Source organism: Rhinoraja longicauda, chromosome 9 (assembly GCF_053455715.1).
Source record: "Rhinoraja longicauda isolate Sanriku21f chromosome 9, sRhiLon1.1, whole genome shotgun sequence".
In the NCBI taxonomy this organism is placed as follows: domain Eukaryota; kingdom Metazoa; phylum Chordata; class Chondrichthyes; order Rajiformes; family Arhynchobatidae; genus Rhinoraja; species Rhinoraja longicauda.
The window spans coordinates 16,914,249-16,939,538 of NC_135961.1; the positions used below are offsets into that span (position 1 = coordinate 16,914,249).

At 41.9% G+C, this 25,290-nt stretch overlaps 1 protein-coding gene across 1 annotated transcript; it reads right to left on the minus strand.

Annotated features, from left to right (window-relative positions):
• Positions 1 to 1,784: 1,784 nt before the first annotated feature.
• On the minus strand, positions 1,785 to 24,107 carry LOC144596916 (basic leucine zipper transcriptional factor ATF-like 3). The gene is made up of 3 exons (XM_078405798.1): positions 23,224 to 24,107; positions 23,007 to 23,117; positions 1,785 to 5,481 (listed from the first exon to the last, which is right to left on the minus strand). The coding sequence occupies exons 1-3, from the start codon at positions 23,302 to 23,304 to the stop codon at positions 5,269 to 5,271; spliced, it is 405 nt and encodes a 134-aa protein (XP_078261924.1). The 5' UTR covers positions 23,305 to 24,107; the 3' UTR covers positions 1,785 to 5,268.
• Positions 24,108 to 25,290: the final 1,183 nt, after the last annotated feature.

A 25,290-nucleotide genomic window follows, 5' to 3' on the forward strand; every position in this document is an offset into this window, starting at 1 on the left:
GAGGAGTTGAGTATAAGAGCAAAGAGGTCCTTCTGCAGTTGTACAGGGCCCTAGTGAGACTGCACCTGGAGTACTGTGTGCAGTTTTGGTCTCCAAATTTGAGGAAGGGTATTCTAGCAATTGAGGGCGTGCAGCGTAGGTTCACTAGGTTAATTCCCGGAATGACAGGACTGTCGTATGTTGAAAGACTGGAGCGACTAGGCTTGTATACGCTGGGATTTAGAAGGATGAGAGGGGATCTTATTGAAACATATAAGATTATTAAGGGATTGGACACATTAGAGGCAGGAAACATGTTCCCAATGTTGGGGGAGTCCAGAACCAAGGGTCACAGTTTAAGAATAAGGGGTAGGCCATTTAGAACGGAGATGAGGAAAAACTTTTTCAGTCAGAGAGTTGCAAATCTGTGGAATTCTCTGCCTCAGAAGGCAGTGGAGGCCAATTCTCTGGATGCCTTCAAGAGAGAGCTAGATAGAGCTCTTAAAGATAGCGGAGTTAGGGGGTATGGGGAGAAGGCAGGAACGGGGTACTGATTGTGAATGATCAGCCATGATCACATTGAAGGGCCAAATAGACACCTATTGTCTATCCCCACAGCTTGATGCTGCCACCACCATGCTTCACTGTAGGTATGGTATTGGCCAGGTGATGAGACGCTTGGCATTCAGGACAAAGTGTTCAATCTTGGTTTCATCAGACCAGAGAATCATGTTTCTCATGGTCTGAGAGTCCTTTATGTGCCTTTTGGCAAACTCCAAGTGGGCTGTCATTGTGCCTCTTACTGAGGAGTGGCTTCCGTATGGCCACTCTACCATAAAGGCCTGATTGGCGGAATGCTGCAAATATAGTAGTCCTTCTGGAAGGTTCTCCCATCTTCACAAAGGAGCTCTGTCAGAGTGACCATCAGATTCTTGGTCACCTCCCTGACCAAGGCCCTTCTCCCCCGATTGCTCAGGTTGGCCGGGCGGCCAGCTCTATGAAGCGTCCTGATGGTTCCAAAGTTCTTCCATTTAAGAATGACGGAGGCCACTGTGCTCTTCGGGACCTGCAATGCTGCAGAAATTGTTTTGTACAATCCTGTCTCGGAGGTCTACGGACAATTCCTTCGTCTTCATGGATTTGTTTTTGCTCTGACATGCACTGTCAACTGTGGGACCTTATTTGCCTTTCCAAATCATGTCCAATCAATTCAATTTACCACTGGCGGACTCCAATCAAGTTGTAGAAACATCTCAAGGATAATCAATGGAAACAGGATGAACCTAAGCTCAATGTTGAGTGTCAAAGCAAAGGATCTGAATACTTATGTAAATGTGATATTTCAGTTATTTCTTTTTAATTACTTTGCAAAAATTTCTAAACCTGCTTTTGCTTTTTTTATTATGGGGTATTATGTGTAGATTGATGATAAAAACGAGTTTAATCCATTTTTAAATTAAGGCTGTAACGTAGCAAAATGTGGAAAAAGTGAAGGGGTCTGAATACTTTCTGAATGCACTGTATGTATGCATCTACAACCAAAGTCAGGATGATATCTACCATCAGAACATAAAGATATTTAAGCCAACTAGTTGGGCGGTCAACCTTCTTTCACGTTCTCTCGTAAGGTGAATCAAGTTTCCACTCTGCTTTTATTTGCGAGATTTCTGATGTTAAGAGTAGCTTCATGGGGAGGTGGTGAAAGAGCAAGAATTTAATCTTGTCAGTTCACTGCAACAGTTTTTCTTATCACTTGCTATCATGTTGATTGGAAACAGCTGAGCCATATCAATACTTTTTCCAGTTTTTAATTTAAAAAGGCCACAAGAGGTCATTACGTAATACAGTCATTAAAAACCCCACAGAATTCAATGTAATCTAAAGGTCACAATAAAGATTCACACGTGTTAAACATTTTCAAATCTTAAACCATCAATTGAAACATAACAGTTTATATGGTATGGCTCTGCTAATCACTCAGGTCCTGGGACATCATGGTACAGATGTACAAGTTGTTGGTGAGACCACACTTCGAGCACTGTGCAGAGTTCTGGGCGCTCGCTATAGGAAAGATATCATTCAGATGGAAATGGTGTTAAAGAGATTCACTAGGAGATTACCTGGCATCAGTTATTGGGAAAGACAATAGACAATTGGTGAAGGAGTAGGCCATTCAGCCCTTCGAGCCAGCACCACCATTCAACGTGATCATGGATGATCATTCACCATCAGTACCCCTTTCCTGCCCTCTCCCCATACCGCCTGACTCCGCTATCATTAAGAGCTCTATCTAGCTCTTTCTTGAAAGCATCCAGAGAATTGACCTCCACTGCCTTCTGAGGCAGAGAATTCCACAGATTTACAACTCTCTGGCCTACCCCTTATTCTTAAACTGTGGCCCCGGTTCTGGACTCCCCCAACATTGGGAACATGTTTCCTGCCTCCCTTAATAATCTTATATGTTTCAATAAGATCCCCTCTCATCCTTCTAAATTCCAGTGTATACAAGCCTAGTCGCTCCAGGCTTTTTAACATATGACAGTCCCGCCATTCCGGGAATTAACCTAGTGAACCTACGCTGCACTCCCTCAATAGCAAGAATGTCCTTCCTCAAATTTGGAGACCAAAACTGCACACAGTACTCCAGGTGCGGTCTCACTAGGCCACTGTACAACTGCAGAAGGACCTCTTTGCTCCTATACTCAACTCCTCTTGTTATGAAGGCCAACGTGCCATTAGCTTTCTTCATTGCCTGTTGTACCTGCATGCTTACTTTAAGTGACTGATGAACAAGGACACCCAGATCTCTTTGTACTACCCTATTTCCTAACTTGACACCATTCAGATAATAATCTACCTTCCTGTTCTTACCACCAGTGGATAATCTCACATTTATCCACACAACCTGTCCAAGTCACCCTGCATCCTCATAGCATTCTCCTCACAGTTCACACTGCCACCCAGCTTTGTGTCGTCTGCAAATTTGCTAATGTTACTTTTAATCCCTTCATCTAAGTCATTAATGTATATTGTAAATAGCTGCGGTCCCAGCACCGAGCCTTGCGGTACCCCACTAGTCACTGCCTGCCATTATGAAAGGGACTCGTTAATCCCTACTCTTTGTTTCCTGTCTGCCAACCAATTTTCTATTCATGTCAGTACCTACCCCCAGTACCATCTGCTCTAATTTTGCCCACTAATCTCCTATGCGGGACCTTATCAATGGCTTTCTGAAAGTCCAGGTGCACTACATCCACTGGCTCTCCTTTGTCCATTTTCCTAGTTACATCCTCAAAAAATTCCAGAAAATTAGTCAAGCACGATTTCCCCTTCGTAAATCCATGCTGACTCAGACCGATCCTGTTACTGCTATCCAAATGTTCCGCAATTTGTCCTTTTATAATTGACTCCAGCTCTCTCCCACCACTGATGTCAAGCTAACTGGTCTATAATTACCCGTGACGGGGATGGATAATGTGAACCCTCACAGTCATTTTTTCTACAGAAGAGGATTCAAAAACTAGAGGGCATAAGCTTAAGGTGAGACGAGAGAGATCGAAGAGAGACCTCCGGAGCATCTTTTTCACTCAAACGGTAGTCTGTATCTGGACTGAGCTGTGAGGGAGCTATTGAAGTGGATATAATTACAACTTTCAAAATTCAAATATATGGATAGGAAGAGTTCTGAGGATGTGAGCTCGATGCAGGCAATGGTACTAGGCTAGAATGCCAAATAGGCCAACTCCATGAATCTAAACACCATTGTATGAACAAGTCATGAACTCATTTGAATTTCATCGTGTTACTTTGGGAAAAGTGTCAACCGATTTACGTTAAATAGTAGAGGAATTTTTTTAATTATTACATTAGGGTGGGGACTGAGTGTTGTGGTGTTGTTCATTACAGGACAACTGAACAGTGGCAAGTTTCTAGGACATTGGTAGATCATCGTGCAAGGTCATTCATATCATATCATATATATACAGCCGGAAACAGGCCTTTTCGGCCCTCCAAGTCCGTGCCGCCCAGCGATCCCCGTACATTAACACTATCCTACACCCACTAGGGACAATTTTTACATTTACCCAGCCAATTAACCTACATACCTGTACGTCTTTGGAGTGTGGGAGGAAACCGAAGATCTCGGAGAAAACCCACGCAGGTCACGGGGAGAACGTACAAACTCCTTACAGTGCAGCACCCGTAGTCAGGATCGAACCTGAGTCTCCGGCGCTGCATTCGCTGTAAAGCAGCAACTCTACCGCTGCGCTACCGTGCCGCCCTATTCAATGGTAATAATACAACCATGACATCAGGCTCACATGCTTCCAGTAATGTCAGACTTTAGAGTAAAAGCAAAATGAAAACAGTCCGTTTAAGTCAGAAAGTAAACCAATCTAAGGAGATAATTTACTTCACACAAAGGTAGCATCACTTCTCAGAGTTATTGATGGGATGTTCCTTACTAACATCTCTAATGAAATAAAAGCTGAATAATTCTAGGCTATATAGAGAGAGTTCTCTGTCATTACTTCATTCAGTGCAGGATCCTTATGGCTTGCTTCCCTCATGTTTTAGAGGAACTGAAACACCCATACAGCATAAGGCTCCAAAAGCAGAGGGTCACAAAATGTAACTGTTCAGTTATCAGTGTTGCACTGTATACTGAGCACTACTCTTCTACTTGAGTGGTGGATGCAACAATATGATATTGACCAATTAGCTAGTGAAGAAGAACAATCTTTCAATTTGATCACTCCATAAATAAACAATATTAGAACGATTTCCTTCAGAAAGCTGACTTTGTAATCAACAAAGTTCTTATTATATGGTGCACCTAATCATTATTGTCTCTTGTTCTCCTTTTGAATACACATGCTTAAAATTAAGATCTGTGAGAACCAGTGGTCTCAATGTACCATGTTTCAGTCAGATAATTGATGAACATTTTGAGGATACCGAATTTGATTTGTGAGGAATGTTTCATTAAAACTGTCCAAAATAAAAAGCTGTACAGTTTCAGAATCTTCCTTCCTGTTCAACAGGTAGAGTTTAAGCTAAGCAGAATGTACACACGGAATAATAAACTTACAACATCTATATCCTTATACTTGGCCAAACAGTGCACAGGGCCTTAGCAGCATCGTGTGGGTCACAATATGGTCCATGCATAATGTTCTCGAGACTCTTCAGGTTGCATACAAGAATCAGAAACATAAAAATTTGACTATAGGTCCAATTTTTTTCATTAAAGAAACGTCAAATTTAAAAATTCAATGCTTAAATCATCTATGAGACTCCACTTTGGCCTTCTCGTGAAAAACAGCCGGTGATTACATTCGAGTGAGGTCTTGGTGATGTGACAAAGTTCATGGTACAGTGTATCATTGGACATACTCGTTCATGATCTTTCAAAGCATCTGATAAATGTTTCACTTCTTCACTAAGTTTCCTTATTTCCCTTTTTAGAGCAATGTTTTCCTGTTCCAGCCCTTCGTATTCCTGTGTAAAAAAAAAACAAGTCTTAAAGAAGAGGAACTCAAACCAATTAAAAAAAATAATGGGTAAGCTAAAAGAATATGCAACATAAAATTAACTTCAACAATGATGCTTGGGAATCTAATCTAACAGTGCCAGAGTTCAAAACAAGAAGAGTTTGGGGTGAAAACATTCTGCAGGGCGTCAATTCATGGGGCACACCTACTTTCAATGCAAGAGCTTCACAATTGAATTGCTCAGACATGTGCAATAACTATTAGAAATCATGAGTGCAAATAGAAATTAGAAGAAGCATTTCAACTTTCAGGCAGACAAAGTTCTATCCAAGTAATTAAAACAAGCATGGTGAGAGATGACAAGGAGGGGGTAGTTGGTGAGAGCTGAAAGGACTGTGAAAGCTGAAAGAGGAAGAGATTTTTCTAAAATTAAATAGAATAAGCAGTTTCTCAGGGCAGAATGTGTGCGTAATTTTCTGAATCAGGGTTCATTGAATCTGGGATAATTAATAGATCAGTTTGTGCAATGTCGAGTTTCTTTGGCTTTGATTCCCAGAAAATTAACCCGATTGGGGGTCTACATCAATGGTTCATAACATTCAGGGGGCTGGATACGGAGGAGGATGAGCCAGAAATGACTGCACTGGGATTTACAGCCCATGGTGGAATTAGATTAGGTTTGTCTGCATAGACATGATGGGATGAATGGTCTCTTTCTGTGCAATAATTAATCTTTGTTTGGTCGCATAATACAAACACCTGCCCAGAAGTCTGAAATTCGGAAAGGATGGTGGGAGATGGGCTATTCTGGGCAATGGAAGGCACCTGGGAAATAAGATGTGGATTTTTTACAAGCACAAGCTTAAGGGTATACTGCTTCCAGCTCATTGTGGGTAGAAGGTGGGGGTTGATGTAATAATGGTCTTTTGGCGCGATGTCGAAGTGTGTGCTCATAATACGTGTGACGGGGTATTTTTTTAGCAGGTTGGAGCAGGTGCACATGGTATAATATGTGTTTGGTAGCTGAAGATATTAATTTGTGTAGGAAAATAACTGCAGATGCTGATACAAATCGAAGGTATCACAAAATGCTGGAGTAACTCAGCAGGTCAGGCAGCATCTAGGAGAGAGGGAATGGGTGATGTTTCGGGTCTGTAGAAGGGTCTCGACCCGAAACGTCACCCATTCCCTTTCTCCTAGATGCTGCCTGACCTGCTGAGTTACTCCAGCATTTTGTGATACCTCAGGATATTAATTTGGTCTCTCGGTAATGTCCTACTTCTGGCAGATCATCACTGGAAACACTGGAAACAGTCAATGGGCCTTGTCTGCAAGTGCTGGGGCAAGGCCCCATGGATTTTCAGTCACTCATTGTCTATCTTTTCTTTTTATGCAACAGGTAAAAATGCAGTGCGTCAGTCAGAAGGGAAATATCTTTGGATACTCTCTGTTTTTATTTTAGACCAAGTTTAATTTGATGACAGAATATTATAATTTACTCTTCTTATAAAACTTCCATGACCTTCATTCCTCCTGAGAGGAGGAAAATAACTCATTCTCTGTTATCGAGTCAGAGATACAGCACAGAAATAGCCCACCTTGTCCAGGCTGACCTTGACATATTAGTGTAAGAAAATAACTGCAGATGCTGGTACAAATCAAAGGTATTTATTTCACAAAATGCTGGAGTAACTCAGCAGGTCAGGCAGCATCTCAGGAGAGAAGGAATGGGTGACGTTTCGGGTCGAGACCCTTCTTCAGACTGATGTCAGGGGGGCAGGACAAAGGAAGGATATTGGTGGAGACAGGAAGATAGACAATGAGTGACTGAAAATCCATGGGGCCTTGCCCCAGCACTTGCAGAAAGACAAAGCCCATTGACTGTTTCCAGTGATGATCTGCCAGAAGTAGGACATTAGGGCAGCTTGCAGCCCAGCGGTATGAACATTGACTTCTCCAACTTTAGATAGTTCCTCTGTCCCTCTCTTCCCCTCCCCCTTCCCAGTTCTCCCTCTATCTTCCTGTCTCCACCTATATCCTTCCTTTGTCCCGCCCCCGACATCAGTCTGAGACCCGAAACGTCACCCATTCCTTCTCTCCTGAGATGCTGCCTGACCTGCTGAGTTACTCCAACATTTTGTGAAAAAAGTTGACATATTAGGTTAGTCCCATTTGGCCCATAGTCCTCTAACCCCTTGGCCTTGCTATCCATATATCTGTATAAATTTCCTTTAAAAGTCGTAATTGACAATTTGCTCTCCGCCACTGCTATTCTAATCAGCTGGGAGGAAGGAGGTACAGAAGATCTGTAAAAAATTATTATAACGCGACACTCTTAACTGCAACAGAGTCTGCCAAGAAATTACACTACCATTATTCAATACAAAATGAGAAAAGCAAAAACTTGTACTTTTGAATTGTCTTTCACCACCTCAGAAAATCCCAAAATATTTTATATCCAATTAATTAGCTTCATGGTTATTATTACAAAAAAAAAGAGAACGTTTTAAGCAATCTATTAATTGTACCAGATTAGAGATTAAAATATCTGAAGTAATTCCACAGGTCTACTTCAGGTGGTGACCGAAGAAGTGATCCTTGTTTTTTAACTTTCCCACAATGACAATGCAGCACCTATGCTCAGGACCCTGGAGAATAAAATCCCAAACAAATCAATCTTGTCAAATTCTCTTCAGGGGTTTATATTTAGTGCTAACCCTCATTGGGATAAAGGCATTTTAACATGTGCACATACCTCAAGATGTTTGCTGGCAGTGTTCATTTGTGGGAAGAAGGGAAGGGGGAAGACACATTCTATGCTTGCAGGAAGTCCTACAAAACAGGATGTGTAAGAAGGAACCGCAACCGCAGAAGGAACCGAAGATAGACCCTTAAGGGTCTCAACCCGAAACGTCACCCATTCCTTCTCTCCAGAGATGCTACCTGTCCCGCTGAGTTACTCCAGCTTTTTGTGTCTATCTTCACACAAAATCGGATCCTCTGTGTTTTCAAGAATTAAATGTAGAAGCAATTTTGTAGCTTTGGACTGCAAATTGTTTTTTGGGCTTACTTTTATCTGTTTAAAGAGATTTTGGGGGAATTCTTCTTCTTCTTTCGTGTCCATCTTTCAAATGTTACATCAATGATCACAGTCATCGTCCGTCCTGAAAAGGGTGCAAGCTTCCATCGACAATCAGTGGGAGCCTCACTTGTACAGTAGACGATGCGGTAGCGCACGGTAGCGGCACGGTAGCGCAGCGGTAGAGTTGCTGCTTTACAGCGAATGCAGCGCCGGAGACTCAGGTTCGATCCTGACTACGGGTGCTGTCTGTAAGGAGTTTGTACGTTCTCCCCGTGACCTGCGTGGGTTTTCTCCGAGATCTTCGGTTTCCTCCCACACTCCAAAGACGTACAGGTATGTAGGTTAATTGGCTGGGTAAATGTAAAAATTGTCCCTAGTGGGTGTAGGATAATGTTAATGTACGGGGATCGCTGGGCGGCACGGACTTGGAGGACCGAAAAGGCCTGTTTCCGGCTGTATATATATGATATGATATGATATGATGCTGGTAGCAGAATTAGCTCAGGACACTTCCAGTTTCCAGCCCCGCGACGTGGACGCTTCTGCTTTGGGGCCTTTGGGGAAGTGAAGCACTTGTTTGGTGAAGCACTTACCTAGAGTCATAGAGTCATTGAGTGATACAGTGTGGGATCAGGCCCTTTGGCCCAACTTGCCCATATGGGCCAACATGTCCCAGCTACACTAGTCAAATTACTTTGGTTTAGGCAATTTTTCAAACTTCAGTGGCAATTCTTTTTTTTTGTATTGTTAGTGCTTTTTCCTCAAGGACATCAAAGCTCCAACAAAAATACTGGTGCTCTGACATCTTTCTTCATTCTTGATCTGTTCTACTTGAACCCACAATGAGTACCAGAGCTGAGAAACTGAAGCTGGACATTATTTTGAGTCACGTCCACTTGATTTCCTCTCCTCCCATGATACTGACAGCTAGTCCGCACATGGTGATCCTTTCTGGGCATTTTCTCACTTAATGAGTGAGAAAACTTAGAAGTTAAGGAGCTCAACTTCAGAAATCAGGGTGAAGATGGCCACATTTGGAATCCTCCTCCAGCTTGCCATATCGATCTCCAAAACTAAATGGATATGTTTTATATAGCATGTTATTCGTTTATGTAAAACTGCCAGGGATTATTAGCTGTACCCTCTGTAGGACGAGTTGTAAAAGGTAATATAATTAGCTGATCTCTACTTTATAACATTTTTGTCGAAGCTTCCAAAGCTGGTCTTTGAAGACCAGTCATGTCTCCTAGCATCTCCTGAATTTTATGTGAACTTATTCAGCACCTCTTCGCTCACCGACTTTACTTCACAAAGTATAGAATGTAGAAAGTTAGACTGAATGTCTGAGAATAGTGCAAGAAAGTGCTGCATCAGAGGACAGACCCAAGCATAACCAATTAAGAAGCAGTAGACGCAAAGAGGAGGTTATGTTAATTGGCAGACCAAATACAGTGGGTATGATGAGACATGGGAAACATTCAATGTTTAGCGAAACACAAAGTGATGGAGTAACTCAACAGGTCAGGCAGTACCTGTGCACGGAATGGATAGGTGACATTTCGGGTCAAGACCTTTATGCCTGACCCGCTGAGTTAGTCCAGCACTCTGCGTTACTCAATATTCCAACATCTGCAGTTCCTGCAGTACAGAAATAAGATATTGAGTTCAAAGGTTACCACAAAATGGAACTAAAGTAACTTGCATGTTAAACAACCTGATCCATATTGCTGCAGAAAATACCACTTCAGAGTGTCTTTAAAATGGCATATGAATTATAAGCCCAAGGAAGAATGGCAAACAAAAATATTGGCAATTGTTCAATTTCAAATTCTTGCCAAAGAAACCATCTAGTGTTGCAGCAATATCCAAATTACAGGATAATCGGTCCAGGCATGGATAAAGAAGTAGTAAGGTGCCTAGTAAATATCAACTATTCCTGACTCAATAGATGAAACTCTAAAAGAAATTACTGAAGAAACTGAAAGTATGAACAGTGCGTGAGGTCAAGTTTCCAGAAACTTGCCTGATTTTAATCAGAGGAAAATAAATGTGACGAGAAGCAAAATCAGTCAAAGTTATAATGTAGAAGTTCATGAATGCAATGCTACACTTGGCTACTTGCAACTCAGGCCAAAAGGCAATGAGATCCTGGCAGAGCCAGGAGATCCAAGTGTTGACACACATCAGCACTGATAAATGAGGGGCATATCGTCACCTACTCATACCAATCTGCAAGAATCTCAGTCCGAGTCTGAAGAAAGGTCTTGTCTCAAAACGTCACCCATTCCTTCTATCCAGGGATGCTGCCTCTCCCGCTGAGTTACTCCACCATTCTGTGTCTATCTCCAACAAACTGGCTATGCTCTGGGTGAGAATGCTTTGCAGTGTTTTTCTTAGTCGGACATCAGATACCAGTATTGAGTTTGACAATGATTGAGAAATTCAGATCGAACATAGAGAAAAACAATTACTTAAAAAAACACCAAGTAGTGAAATGATAGACCCAGTCATAATTTCTTATTATTATTATTATAGGGTATTATTGTAGCAGATGAAGAAATTACAGAATGTGGTATTAGATTCTGCTGAATTTTCAAGTCAATAATCAGTTCAAACAATGATTACACCCGAGAAGCAGGCCATCCTGCTGGCTCTCTATCAGACCAATTCACTAGTTCCACACCCAGCTGTTTCTCCATGGTTTTCCTCATTATATATTTATTCAATTCCCTCTTGAAGGCCATAATGGGACCTGCCTCAAGCACATCTGTGGAAATGTATTATAGATTCCAACCACATGCTGCATATAAAAGATCTCCCTCTTAGCACTCCTAATTCTCTTCCACCTTATTTCGTACCTATGACCTCTAGTCTTCAATCCCTCCACCAAAGTGAACACCTTCCCACAATAAACTCTGTTCAGATCCATTATTTAAAATGCATACATTCAATCTCCCCAAAGCCATCTATTCTGCAAAGAAAGCAGTCCAACATTGGCTAATCAATCCTTGTAACTGTAGTCCCTCATCGCATGGAGCAATCTTTGAAATCCTGTGAGTAGCAGCACAGGTAGACAGTGGTGAAGAAAGCATATGGCTGTTTGCGAGCATCGGGTTGAGTTTTAAGGAGAAATTGGATAGGCTGAGGCTGTTTTCCCTGGAGAGAAGGAGGCTGGGGAATAAAATTGTGACGGACATTTTTTAAGGGTATATAGTCACGGTCTTGTTCCCAAGACAGGGGTGTCTAAAACTATAGGGCATAGGTTTAAGTTGAGAGGGGAAAGATTTAGAGGGAGGATTTTCCCACTGAGGGTATTAGGTGTATGGAAGAATTTGCCAGAAGAAGTGGTGGAGGCAGTGACAACATTTAAAACACATTTGGTCAGGTACATGGATGGGAAAGATTTAGAGAGTTGCGGGCCAAACGAGGCAGATGGGATTGTCAATATGAGCGTCAGGGTCAGCGATGTCAAGTTGGACCGAAGGGCTTGTTTCTGTGCTTATAACTCTTATAAATCTCTATGTCCAAGATTAGAAATTAATGTCATTGATAAAGATTAAAATATTCCCGATACTATTCCTGTGGAAGCACCGTGTTTCCGGTGACGGCAAATGAAAACACTCGCTCAATGTCCTCAGAATTCACATGCAAGTTCCTATTTTTGCAGATATTCATAAGTGAGACTTTGGTCAGGCTGACCCACCATAATGGAGGTCTGACAGAATGAGAATATGTGTTTGTGGTTAAATATGCAATGGTAAATCTAAAATTATTTTATCCTTTTAAACAAGGAAGGGTAAATGTCCCTTAAAGCCATGTGAATAACTTGTAGATGTTTCCAGACTGTCAGACGCTGTGGAGCCATTGCAATGAATGGTTGTGGCTGTTTGCACCTCCTGACCTTTATGTGAATTCATTCAGCATCTTCACCTCACAGTCAAACAGAGAAGCCCAAAACTACATTTGTTAAGTAACCAGCATCGTAACTTATCAACTTGTGGTTCCCTTTTGAAATTTCCATTATTTGCAATAGTTTCTCTGAAAATCTTCTCTTTCCAATAAAAGGAGCAATGTCGGTAACGATTAATTCAGTTTGTTTCAGTCTCCTAGCCTATGAGGAATCACACTCATTAGCTGTGCTTCTGGAAAACCACAGGCAATAATTTGCTGGGGAAAACAGACACACTGAACATTTCCCCTTAGTTTCAAAGCATATGAATACCATACTGATACAGAAGAGCACTTTGAATTATTTTCTGCATCTTCTTTTTTTTTTTTTTAAGATAAATTTTTTATTGGAGATAGGTACATAACTTACAGTCATACATTTTTAAATTGATAATATTGTCAATTATTATTATATTGTCTCCAATACCTTTTGCCCCTTTTTTTTTTTTAAACTAGATAGAACTAAAGAAATAGATGAAGTAAAGAAAGAAAAGAGAGAGAAGAAAAATAAAAACAAAAGCAAAAACAAATTATAAAGATAAGGAAAAAGTTAGTTAAAGAAGAATGGAGAAATTTATTAAAATAACAAAAACTTCCTTCGAGATATATTCGTACATTTCAAAGTATAGCATTTCATCCATTCTTTAGTCCATTCTGCATCTTCTAATTTATAATCCAAATTTTCATAATTTACTCTTCTAATAACAAAGTTCAATGCTGGTGCTTTGCACCTGTTGAAAGCAGAGTTGAATCTGCCCACTAATGTTTCTGAGCAGCTACATTAACAGCCTAAAAAAGATTATCCTTTCTGGGGGTGGATTTAAACCTACGCTCTAAATTGTACATGCCCCTATTAATATAATAAATATATACATTTAGCTTGGCTCCTGTCACTTGAGAGAAAATGAACTCGGGAACTGAGAAAATGTAGATCTGTTATTTACTCTTGGATTGTACCTGGCGATTTTCTTAGATGTATGTAATAAGCAGCAACGATTGTACCAGCAGAAGCCTATCTTGAATGTCAATCTGTCCCGGAAAACCACAAAATGTAGTAGGGTCTCGACCTGAAATGTTACCCATTTCTTCTCTCCAAAGATGCTGTCTGTCCCACTGTTACTCCAGGATTTTATGTCTATCTTCAGTTTAAACCAGCATCTGCAGTTCCTTCCTACACAAAATGTAGTCTTGCACACCAAGCAGTGGTCCCAGCCCCCTTGCCTTCCCTGCCCTGAGAAACTGTATCACTACAAGACCAATTACCCCTTTTAAACACCTGACTCAATCTTCACCAAAAGCCAGCAAATCACATTACACAGCTATAAATAAGATTTGGCAGTAATTTTTCACAATGACATCTCTTGGGAAGTGAACCAACTTTTACTAAAACTAATCTGACTTGTACTAATGTATATAATCTGCAATATTGTTAAATAGTAAAACCGTTTATTATCAGCAAGATATGCAACAGCATTTTACTGAAAAGCACTCAACAGAGTGCCAAGCTTCTTTAAAATGTGATTCACAGTCCATGCACCTGTATAACCCATGTTACTTTGTGGTACACCAAAAGAAACCCACAGAATCTGGTTAAGTACCTTCAATTAATCAAATTATAACATTTCAAAACAAAGTTATACGGTAAGAGAAATAGAAAGTCTTGACTTCTGAGGCCTCATGTACTGTTCATTCTGTCATGTTAATTTGTTCACTTCAGTCAATAGTGATTAAGGACAGAAGTCAGAAGATTATGGTCTATGTGGGCTAGTACTCTGGGCATTCAAACAAAGCCAACAAGCGGGAAATGTGAAAGCATTTCAGATGTGAGATGATCAGATGTCTTGTGGTTGTGTAATTGACATTTTCATGACTTCCACTCATTGCTGTGGCAGTTGGTAGATGTAGGTCATAAATTCAGGTTATAAAATTTGCAAGAATTCTTCTGATTTAATAATGTCTTTGAGGGTGGCACGGTGGGACAGCTTTGCTGCTTTATAGCTCTGGAGTCCCGGGTTCGATCCTGACCATGGGTGCTGTCTATCCGGAGTTTGTACGTTCTCCCCATGACCATTTTGGTTTTCCCCTAATGCTCCAGTTTCATCCCACACACCAAAGATGTAGAAGTTTGGAGATTAGTTCCTTCCCCCTGCAGCGGCGTCCTCACTTCCACATGGTCCATCCTCGTCCGTTGGTCGGCACCATCATCGACCGCCACACCGAACTCTCCACTATCGCTGCCGGGTCCACTCCGGAAGCCAACCCAGACCCCAACTGTGGGCTACATCGACCCAGGCTGTGTCGGGCAAAGCTCCGTCGGCTGCAGGCTCCGACCCACGAGCCTCCTCCGACCCGCAAGTCTCGGGCTCCAACCCGCGAGGCACCGGCCCTGGTTTCTCTGCGCCCATCCAGGAGGCATCGAGACCATGGCGCCTCGATAAAGGGCTCCGGCCGCTTTCCCGGTCAGTCCACAGCCGCAGCTTGGCGGGAAGCCTTTGTGAACCTATCAACGATGAATTGAATTGAACTTCCTCAATTCATCATAAACTCCTAATTTATGAATCAAAGTTCCTTGCTCAGTCACACCTGTGGCCTAGTACTACCACTGAGCTGAGGTTCAGAAACTCAAAACCACCAGTCTATTGAATTGAATTGAATTCTTTATTGTCACGTGTGACAAGTCGCAGTGAAGTTTGTTGCTTGCAGACCTAAGGAATGCAATAGTTGATCATAAAGGGCCTTTACAAAGTTACAAAATCCCCCCAGTTCCTCCTCCCCCCCCCTCCATCACGGCAGTCCCCCATGCCGGGTCCAGCTTTGTTCCTTCCCCCGGCAGCGGCATCCTCACTCCCGCGTGTCCGTCTCGTCTGTCGGCCGGACCCATCATTGACTGTCACACCGACCTCCCCGGACACCTAACGCTGCCTGGTCCTCTCCGGACGCCAACCCAGGCCCCAGCCGTGTGCTTCATTGGGCTCCACCTCCAACCCGCGAGGCTCCACCGCCCGCCCACGAGGTCTGTCTACGTCTACAATATCATGAATATATTCTGAGGGAAATGTATCTGCCCCCACTTTTCAGAGATAAAGTAATAAGTGATCTTCAAGCATAATTAAATTATCACAACTGTCCCATTTTACCTGTTAATGCCCCAAAATTCAGACCATGGTTAGGGACAGGATAAAAACTGTCTTCCAGTTCAAACTGACCAGGCTGTAAAATAACCGAATATTAAAATAACCAAGCATAAAAACACCTATATTGATTCATTTAGGCTATATAACCAAAAAAGCTGTACAAGCAACAGAAATCAAGTTAAGCAGATTGTTACAAATGGTTGGGAATTTCTACCCAAATAATGGATTTGTTATTTGTTGTAGTTTCATTCAGCCTTTGGTCAACTAGATTAAATTGCCATTTTTTTTAATTTGCAGCAAAAATTCAAACAATAATATACCAATAATAATTTGTGTATCTTGCTTTGCAAAAAGATAGGTTTACATTTCTCTTATTCATTCTAATGCACTAAGTTTATATCATCCTTTGCCATTGATTTTTTTCACTTCTATCATTACTTCTAAACATTATTTACAGTGTAGTGTCAAGAAAATGGAGTTGTATTCAGGATAAGGTGCGAGACCGTTTGGACTAAGATGAGTAGAAATTGTTTCACTCATGGGTTATAAATCGTAGATATTTTCTACCCTAAGGAATGCTCAGTCTTTGAGAATATTCAAGAAAGTGGTCAATAATTTTTCAGTGCTAAGGGAATTAAGGGATTTAGGGCGAAGGAGGGAAACTGGGGTTCAAGTATGCTTTGACATGGAACAGCAGAGCAAGATAATGGAAAACCCGTTTCTACTCCCCTTTCTTATATTCTTACATGGAAGTGGTCATAAGATCATAAGGTATCGGAGTAGAATTAGGCCATTTGGCCCATCAAGTCTACTCCGCCATTCAATCATGGCTGATCTATCGCTCCCACCTAACCCCATTCTCCTACCTTCTCCCCATAACCTCTGACACCTGTACTAATCAAGAATCTATCTATCTCTGCCTTAAAAATATCCACAGACTTGGCCTCCACAGCCCTCTGTGACAAAGAATTCCACAGATTCACCACCCTCTGACAAAATAAATTCCTCCTCATCTCCTTCCTAAAAGAACGTCCTTTAATTCTGAGGCTATGACCTCTAGTCCTAGACTCTCCCACTAGCGGAAACATCCTCTCCACACCCACTCTATCCAAGCCTTTCATTATTCTGTATGTTTCAACGAGGTCCCCCTTCATTATTCTAAACTCCAGCGAGTACAGGCCCAGTGCCAACAAATGCTCATCATATGTTAACCCACTCATTCCTGGGATCATTCTTGCAAACTGTCTCTGGACCCTCTCCAGAGCCAGCACATCCTTCCTCAGATATGGTGCCCAAAATTGCTCACAATATTCCAAATGTGGTCTTATCAGCGCAACATTACATCCCTGTTTTTGTATAAAACCCCTCTTGAAATAAACTAAATAACTGTTGTTTAAGTGTTAAATAAGTGTTAAATTATTTCAGTCAATGCACATGATTGAGTCTGGCGCATTATTTGCAGTCATCATATCCAAGCACCTGTTTTATCGAAAACAGGATTTAGTGAACGTCATAGGAATTAATTAACACCTGTAAATATGTAGTCATCATTTGCTAAACTTTGTTTTTCAAGGCAAAGAATGTCAGCACTGGGAAATAAGAGTTTATTTTCATTTCTGACACTCAATATCAGCATCAAGGCCAACTTCAAATTGCAATATACCCTTGTTCAATGCTCAGTAAAAGTGTAAAATTGTCTCCTACTGTGTGTAGGCTTCTGTTAATGTGCAGGGATCGCTGGTCGATGCGGACTCATTGAGCCGAAATAAACTAAACTAAACATGTGTGGAGACGTGTTCCCTGCAACAAGAGCCTTAATGGAATCAGTATTTGAATCGGATTATTATTGCATCAGGGCAGCACGGTGGCGCAGTAGTAGAGTTACTGCCTTACATCGCAACACCGGACACATGGGTTCGATCCCGACTACGGGTGTTGTCTGTACGGAGTTTGTACATTCTCCCTGTAACGCGTAGGTTTTCTCCAAGATCGGTTTCCTCCCACACTCCAAAGACGTACAAGCGTACAAATGTACAGACGTACAAAAACGTCACCCATTCCTTCTCTCCTGAGATGCTGCCTGACCTGCTGAGTTACTCCAACATTTTGTGAAATAAATACCAGGTTTGTAGGTTAATTGGCTTGGGTTTGTATATGTGGTATAAGTGTAAAATTGTCCCCTACTGTGTGTAGGCTTCTGTTAATGTGCAGGGATCGCTGGTCGATGCGGACTCATTGGGCCGAAGGGCCTGTCCACACTGTATCTCTAAATTAAACTAAACTAAGCATGTGTGGATATGTGTTACCAACAGAGCGCTCTGCAGGGAACCTGATTGAGGAGTCAGCTACACATTTCATTTCTCCTGCGACAATTATATGCGTGGTTGATTGTGAGTGAACCATTGAGGCAATGCAGTGATTGCTTGTCAGGGCTGAGGTGTAGCTGCCCAGGACTATGATATAGACAATAGACAATAGGTGCAGGAGTAGGCCATTCGGCCCTTCGAGCCAGCACCACCATTCAATGTGATCATGGCTGATCATTCTCAATCAGTACCCTGTTCCTGCCTTCTCCCCATAACCCCTGACTCCGCTATCCTTAAGAGCTCTATCTAGCTCTCTCTTGAATGCATTCAGAGAATTGGCCTCCACTGCCTTCTGAGGCAGAGAATTTCACAGATTTACAACTCTCTGACTGAAAAAGTTTTTCATCATCTCCGTTCTAAATGGCCTACCCCTTATTCTTAAACTGCAGCCCCTGGTTCTGGACTCCCCCAACATTGTGAACATGTTTCCTGCCTCTAACGTGTCCAACCCCTTAATAATCTTATATGTTTCAAGATATAGGGCTCAAGTGAGTGCAGTCAATGCTAGGAACCAGCAGCACCTGCAGTGATGGATGGCGTGGATAATAGACTCTCTCAGTGCTAATTGCTGGTTGTGATGGAAACTGCTGACTGCCCCCTCTTTCATTACTGCAGAGATTTTTCCTTTGCACACCACCCCACTCTCCTTCACGCCCAGAAAAGTTCTCTGTGGTAACAAACTTAATGGTCAGGGGACACAGTTTGGTTTGTTACCACAGAGATATCTCTAGGTTGAGAAGTGCTGTACACCTAAACAAAGAGAGACGGAGACAACTGCTTCCATCACATCCAATCTGTGAGGTGATTCCCACAGAAATTTAGGATGGGGGGGGGGGGGGGGGGATCTCCTAGAAATCTACCAAATAATGAAAGATCTAGAAAGAGTGGATGCGGAGAGAATGTTTCCTGCAGTGAGAGAGCCCTGGGCCAGAGGGCACAGCCTGAGCATAAAATAACATATCTTGAGGATGAAGGTGAGGAGGGATTTCTTTAGCCAGAGGGTGGTGAATCTGTGGGATTCACTGCCACAGACGGTGGTGGAGGCCGTCATTAGTTATTTTTAAAGCAGAGATTGATAGGTTCTTGATTAGTAAAGGTGTGAAAGGTTTCGGGGAGAAGGCAGGAAAATGTTCGTTGAGAGGGAAAAATAGATCGGCTATGATTGAATGAAGGAGCTGACTCAATGGGCCAAATAGCCTAATTCTGCTCCTGTTTCTTATGAACTTATTTTATGAACTTATGATGAGAGACAACAGGATCCAGATGATCCATCAACACATGAAACATGTACTGCCATCCCCAACAACAGCCTCACTTACTCACTCTGCCAGCCAGGGTCCACCACTGAGTCCTACATTGTAGCATGGAGTGACTGCATTGCCTCCACAGCCTGCCTCTTCCCAGACCTCACAGATAGCCTCTCCACTCTGAGCTATAGGCAATTACTCATTGTGGGAATGCCAGTGGAGCCGAGAATATACAAGCCAAGTTCCCAGCATAACTGTGTGCAGGCTGAACATGCATGTACCTGTGAGTATTTGGACTCAAGATGAAGAATACTATAATGACTCAGCTCTCTGTGGTGTACAGCTAAATGGGGTACCAGAGTAGCTTTGGACAAACATACGTCCCAACCTATAAGATGACAAATGGAAACAGAAGATGCTGGAAATACTCAGCCGACAAGCCAATATCTATGGAGAGAGAAACAGAGAGAACATTAGAAGTCAATGATCTTTCAATCCTGATAAAAGGTTATCGACCTGCAATGGTAATTCTGTTTCTCTCTCCACACATCCTGCCTGACCTGCTGAGTCGTTCTAGCTTCCCCTTTTTTATTTCAGATTTCCCGCATGTGCCGATTTTTGCCTTTTAAAAAATAATTATGATCTCTACTGCATCAGCATGACATTTTCTTTTTGCACAAATGCCTCAAGATCCTATATCATCATTCAACATGAGTTGATGTACAATAAATATTAAAACAAACAAAATAAAATGCTGCCGGTGCTAACAATGAAAAATAAAAATAGAAGGAATACTTTGCAACGGTGGAAAGTTTCAGGTTAGTGACATTGCAATGAATTTGAAGAAAAATATCTGATTCGACAGTTTTAGATCCAAGTTTAGGAAATGCTCTCATATACAAAGCAAACATTCAAGCATTTTGTTGCACTAAATATATTTTCAACAGTGCAAGATGTATGCCTCAGACTAATATTTTAAATTATAATTCAAACAGAGATGGTTCACGTTTGATTAAAGGACAGATTAAACAAAACTTTACATTTAACCATGTTTGTGAATGCTTGAAATGACTATTAGATGCAAACAAGGGGAAAATATTCCATCATCAGTATCACTTTCAGAGTACACATTTCGAGGAAATTGCTTATTTGTTCATCATAGGTTACCGTCATGAGGAAAAAACGCAAATTTTAGATATGATTGTACAGCACTATAACAATTAACATTAACATTTCTCTGCCAGATAGAGTGCTTAGCTTTGGAAATGTCTTCAGCTCTTAATAAATAGTTCAAGCATGAGAAATGAATCAGGAAATGCAGTACAGTGGCGCAGCAGCAGAGTTGCTGCCTTACAATGCCAGAGACCCGAGTTTGATCCTGACTATGGGTGCTGTCTGTACCGAGATTGTACATTCTCCCCGTGACCACGTGGGCTTTCTCTGGGTGACCAGTTTCCTCCCACACTCCAGATACGTATAGGTTTGTGGGTTAATTGGCTTCGGTAAAATTGTAAATTGTCCCTAGTGTGTAGGATAGGGCTGGGGTATGGGGTGGTAGCTGGTCGGGGCAGACTCGGTGGGCCGAAGGGTCTGTTTCCACACTGTATCTCTACTAAACTAAAGACAAAACCTGCATGCAACCAATGCATAAAGAGTCAATTACAAACTAAAAGACACAAGAAACTGCAGATGCTGAAATCTTGAGCAAAGAAAAAGTGCTGGAAGAGATTCAAGGAACTACAGATGCTGGAGTTTTGAGTAAAACACAAAATGCTCGAAGAACTTGGCGGGTCAGGCAGCATCTGTGGAGCGAATGGACAGACGATGTTTCCAGCTGGCACTTTCCCTTGCAACTGCAGGACCTGTTCCTACACCTCCTCTCTAACTTCCATCCAGGTACCCCAGCAGCCCTTCCAGGCGAGGCACAGGTTTACATGCAGCTCTGAACCTTTACACTATGCTCCTTTACATCAGCAAGACCAAGCATAGCCTGGGTGACAGTTTTGCCGAACATTTGACTGTCCACCAAGGATATCTTCGTTGCTAACTACTTTAACTCCCCTTCCTATTCCAATACCGACCTTGCTGTCCTTGTCTTCCTCCATATTCCTCTTGGTAGCCTACAACCCAATTGTATAAACAATGAATTTACCAATTTTGAGTAATACACCCCTACCCCCACTCTCTTTCCCATGCACCCCTCCCCACTATGGTGCACATACATTTCCCCCCCCATCTCCCACAACCCTAGTCACCCTCCTCCATATGCTTGTCTCCCATTCCCATGTGCAATAATTCCCTTTTATTCCCCCCCTCCCCATGTTTCATTTCCCGTCGCCTTCCACATATATCCCTCCTTCTGGCTTTACAATTCATTCCTCCTCTTCTTTTCTTATCTGACAATGTTTTGTCTCTGTTTCACCTCTAACCCTTGTCATTTACTCTACCCATCTGTAAATCACTCCCCTCATCTGAATTTGCCTTTCACTTGCTAGGTTTTACCTCACCCTTACCCTCATCTCTCCATTTTAGCTTTCATCAGTCTAAGTGTCCTAACCCGAAATATTGTCAGTCTGGTCCCTCACAGATGCTGCCTGTCCCCGAGTTCCTCCAACACTTTGTTATTTTACCCAGGTCAGATACTGTATACTTCTAATACATGCTAATCTAAATCCACTCTGGCACAGTTATGTACTGCATGGAGTTCTGGTCAGCACATTGCAAGAAAGCTGTGATTGTACAGAAGTGGGGACCAGCATTGCAAGACAAGAAACTGCAAGGAAAGAACAGACAAGCTGAGAGTGTTTCTTCTGGAACATAGGAGGCTAAGGGGAGACTTAACTGAAGCATATCAAACTATGGCTGAAAGATAGATAAATAAGAAAAACATATTTCCCTGAACAAAAGAGTTAAACACCAGAAACAATTATTAAAACTAATGGTGAGAGGATTTGAAGGTAAATCTAAATTTAGTAGTAGTAGTCAGAAACAGTACTCTTATGTGCACTAGAAGAGTTGTGATCAGCAGGATTAGGTTGAATCACCTTTTTTTAACCAAGACAGAAAGGATTGGCCAAGTGATCTTCCTCTTTGTGATAAATTTTCACATTGAATTTCTGTGCGATTTTCCAAGTTGTTGTTGTCAATGAAAAATCGGGCTAACTTTTCATATCATCGTTTTTTAAAAAAGTAATCAGACTCCTAATCACTTAGATGATGTGCATGAATATTAGTGCCTGGGAAATTTCCCTAAAGGACTAGCTTTGTGGTTTGGCTAGGCCGAAGCCAATTATAGTCGTGGTCACCTTTGCTTCAATATTCACAGCACAGTGTAGAAGGAACCTAGCACATAACGCAAACTAATATTGGTAGAACGTGGATTTAATTTTTTTTTACCGCCACTTTCATGATTTGGAAATGTACAACCATACCACAGACAAATTGAATGCAAGAAAATTCCCCACACGGTGCAGGAATTTTTTAAAGGAAGTCCCAGTTTTACTCTTGGGCCAGTAGATATAATTAACCACATTAGATTTACATATACGTTTAAATTGAAGCAGTGTTTCGGCTTCCGAGGTTAACTAATACCGCAACATATTAATCACTATCTCAGAAGGGAGATTTTACTGAAGGTTATTGGCAGCATTTTCCGTAATATCTAAAATATTCAATATTGCAGTGTACGCATTTGATTGTCCGGATATCGTTACTAATTATAGAGCCACTGCTGGATCTGTGTCTCAGCACTATACCTCGTGTAGTTTATCTGCCTTCAGGGTCTGCTTCTTCCGACTTCTTTGCGCAGCAATTCTGTTTTTTTCCCTTCTTCGAAGTTTCTTGCCCGTGTTCTCGGTCCCATAGCCCTAGAGTCCAAATACCAGATATCTTGCTTTACAACACGCAAATGAGAAGTGGCCCGTGCAGTGCATTGCATATACAGTGTAAACTAAAGCGGAGCTTTCTACTGACCTGAGGTGCTCCTTGGTCCGTGTCGCTGCTGTTGGCTGAACTGTGAGCGAGCAGCTCTGCAGACTCGTCTAACCCAGACATGCCACACAAATAACCAGACGTATTTGCAACACAGCACTGTAGCCAAGCGAGGGTTCAGCGTCGCATGCTTTCAAGAGGCCGGATTTCCCATTGGAGCTGGCGTCGAGAGCCGGGACAGGTCATGTACTGGGACAGATCTTTAGCGCGCCATCTGCCATCGATCACTGCTCATCAAAAAACTCTCTTGTGGTGGTGTAATTGTAAAACTAAAAGCGGTCTTGGCAGTTTCACTTTGTCAAACGAGTATTTTCTTCGTGGAAAGCGCTTGACAAAGTTCAGTCACGTGCCTTGGTTTATCATTTAGGAAAGAAGGAATCTCCGAAAGTCCACACCGGGTCACGACGACTGCCTGCCCTCGTTTAAAGGGCACCGCACCAGCCCGCCTCTCCCTAACAAGGAACAAGGGATGATAATTACTGACCTTGCTCCAGAACTTTCCAGTGGAAGCTGATTTCTCCAAGAATATTATTGGCATGGAGCCACTAAAATTAGGTCAATTTGCAAAGAATAAGCCGGATTTTAAATTGTTTTAGATTCATCGAGATACTTGTTTTCCTGATAAATAGGACTAAAATTGGATATAACGACGACTTCTACCGGACTGTTCCCTTACTCAGCGTGAAGAAAAAAAAAGTTCTTATTCCTGTCATGAACTGCAAAGCTGTCAAATTTGTCCATACGCATTAATAAATGCGCCGTGCGTCTGAAGGAAGATAAAGTGCGTCCGAGTTATATTTGCCGAGCCGCAGACACACACTTACAGCCCCAACGCGGATACAAAGAGCGCCCTGTGCTCCGGCGACAGTTCATCAAAGTCGTGTCATGGGCGTAACCAGAGTCACAAACCTATCAACTGAACCTCCCGCTGTCCAGAAGAAATCATTGAGGCACTCGAACATCAGTCAGAAAATGAAAAATGGCAGGTCAGCGTCTGAGTGGAAGCTTCAACACATCGTTGCCTTAAACACATCTTGTGGGAGCTAGTCCACATTCTCATCAACCTTAGGGTGTAAACACATTATCTGAGCTGTTGAGTTTATTAGCATCTATATTTATGATATAGTTTATTAGCATCTATATTTGTGATTTAGTCCTATATTTATAAGTCATCTTATTGAGTCTCATTTATTTTACCAGTTGGGTAAACTTATTATTTTCAGACTTTTATATTCTTTGCTTCTCTTTTCAATCTTCTTAATTGTACGATTAAGGAAGGTTTTATTGGCACATTAATTCATGTGTCTACTTCAAGATATTCTGATCTCCCTTCCCATTTATATGTTGAAGTCGATACATTAATTAAAGTGTCAATAAACCATAATCGCTTTATAAAAGGGAGATGATCAGAATATGTTTTAGACACATTAATTAAAGTGCATATATATTTAATTAAGCTTAGATGAACCGGGGATCATTCTAATAGATTAAATGCCAAGACTTTCTTTTCTTCCTGGAGAAGTACTTAAATGAGCAATAAGTATTTTCAAGTGAGTGCCAAAGCTGCAAATGGCTACAAAAGCGACCGCTGCACAATACAGAACTTTCATTGGGGCAAGCCTTACAGCGTGCTTTCAATTCCCCAACAGAATCAAGTCGTCGAGTTTATTGTCATGTGCACAATGGCTGAGCGCTCAGTCCGCCTGGACCTACCTGATCTCCCGGTTGCCAAACACTTTAATTCCTCTTCCCATTCCCACACTGACCTTTCTGTTCTGTCCTGGGCTTCCTCCATTGTCAGAGTGAGGCCAAACGCAAATTGGACGAACAGCACCTCATATTTCGCTTGGGCAGATTACAACCCAGCGGTATGAATATTGATTTCTCTAACTTTAGAAGTAACTCTGAAAGTAACCCTCTCTCCACCCCCACCCCACCCTGGCTGATCATTGAAAATCAGTACCCCATTCCTGCTTTCTCCCCATATCCCTTGATTCTGTTAACCCTAAGAGCTACATCTAACCCTCTCTTGAAAACATCCCTTTCCCC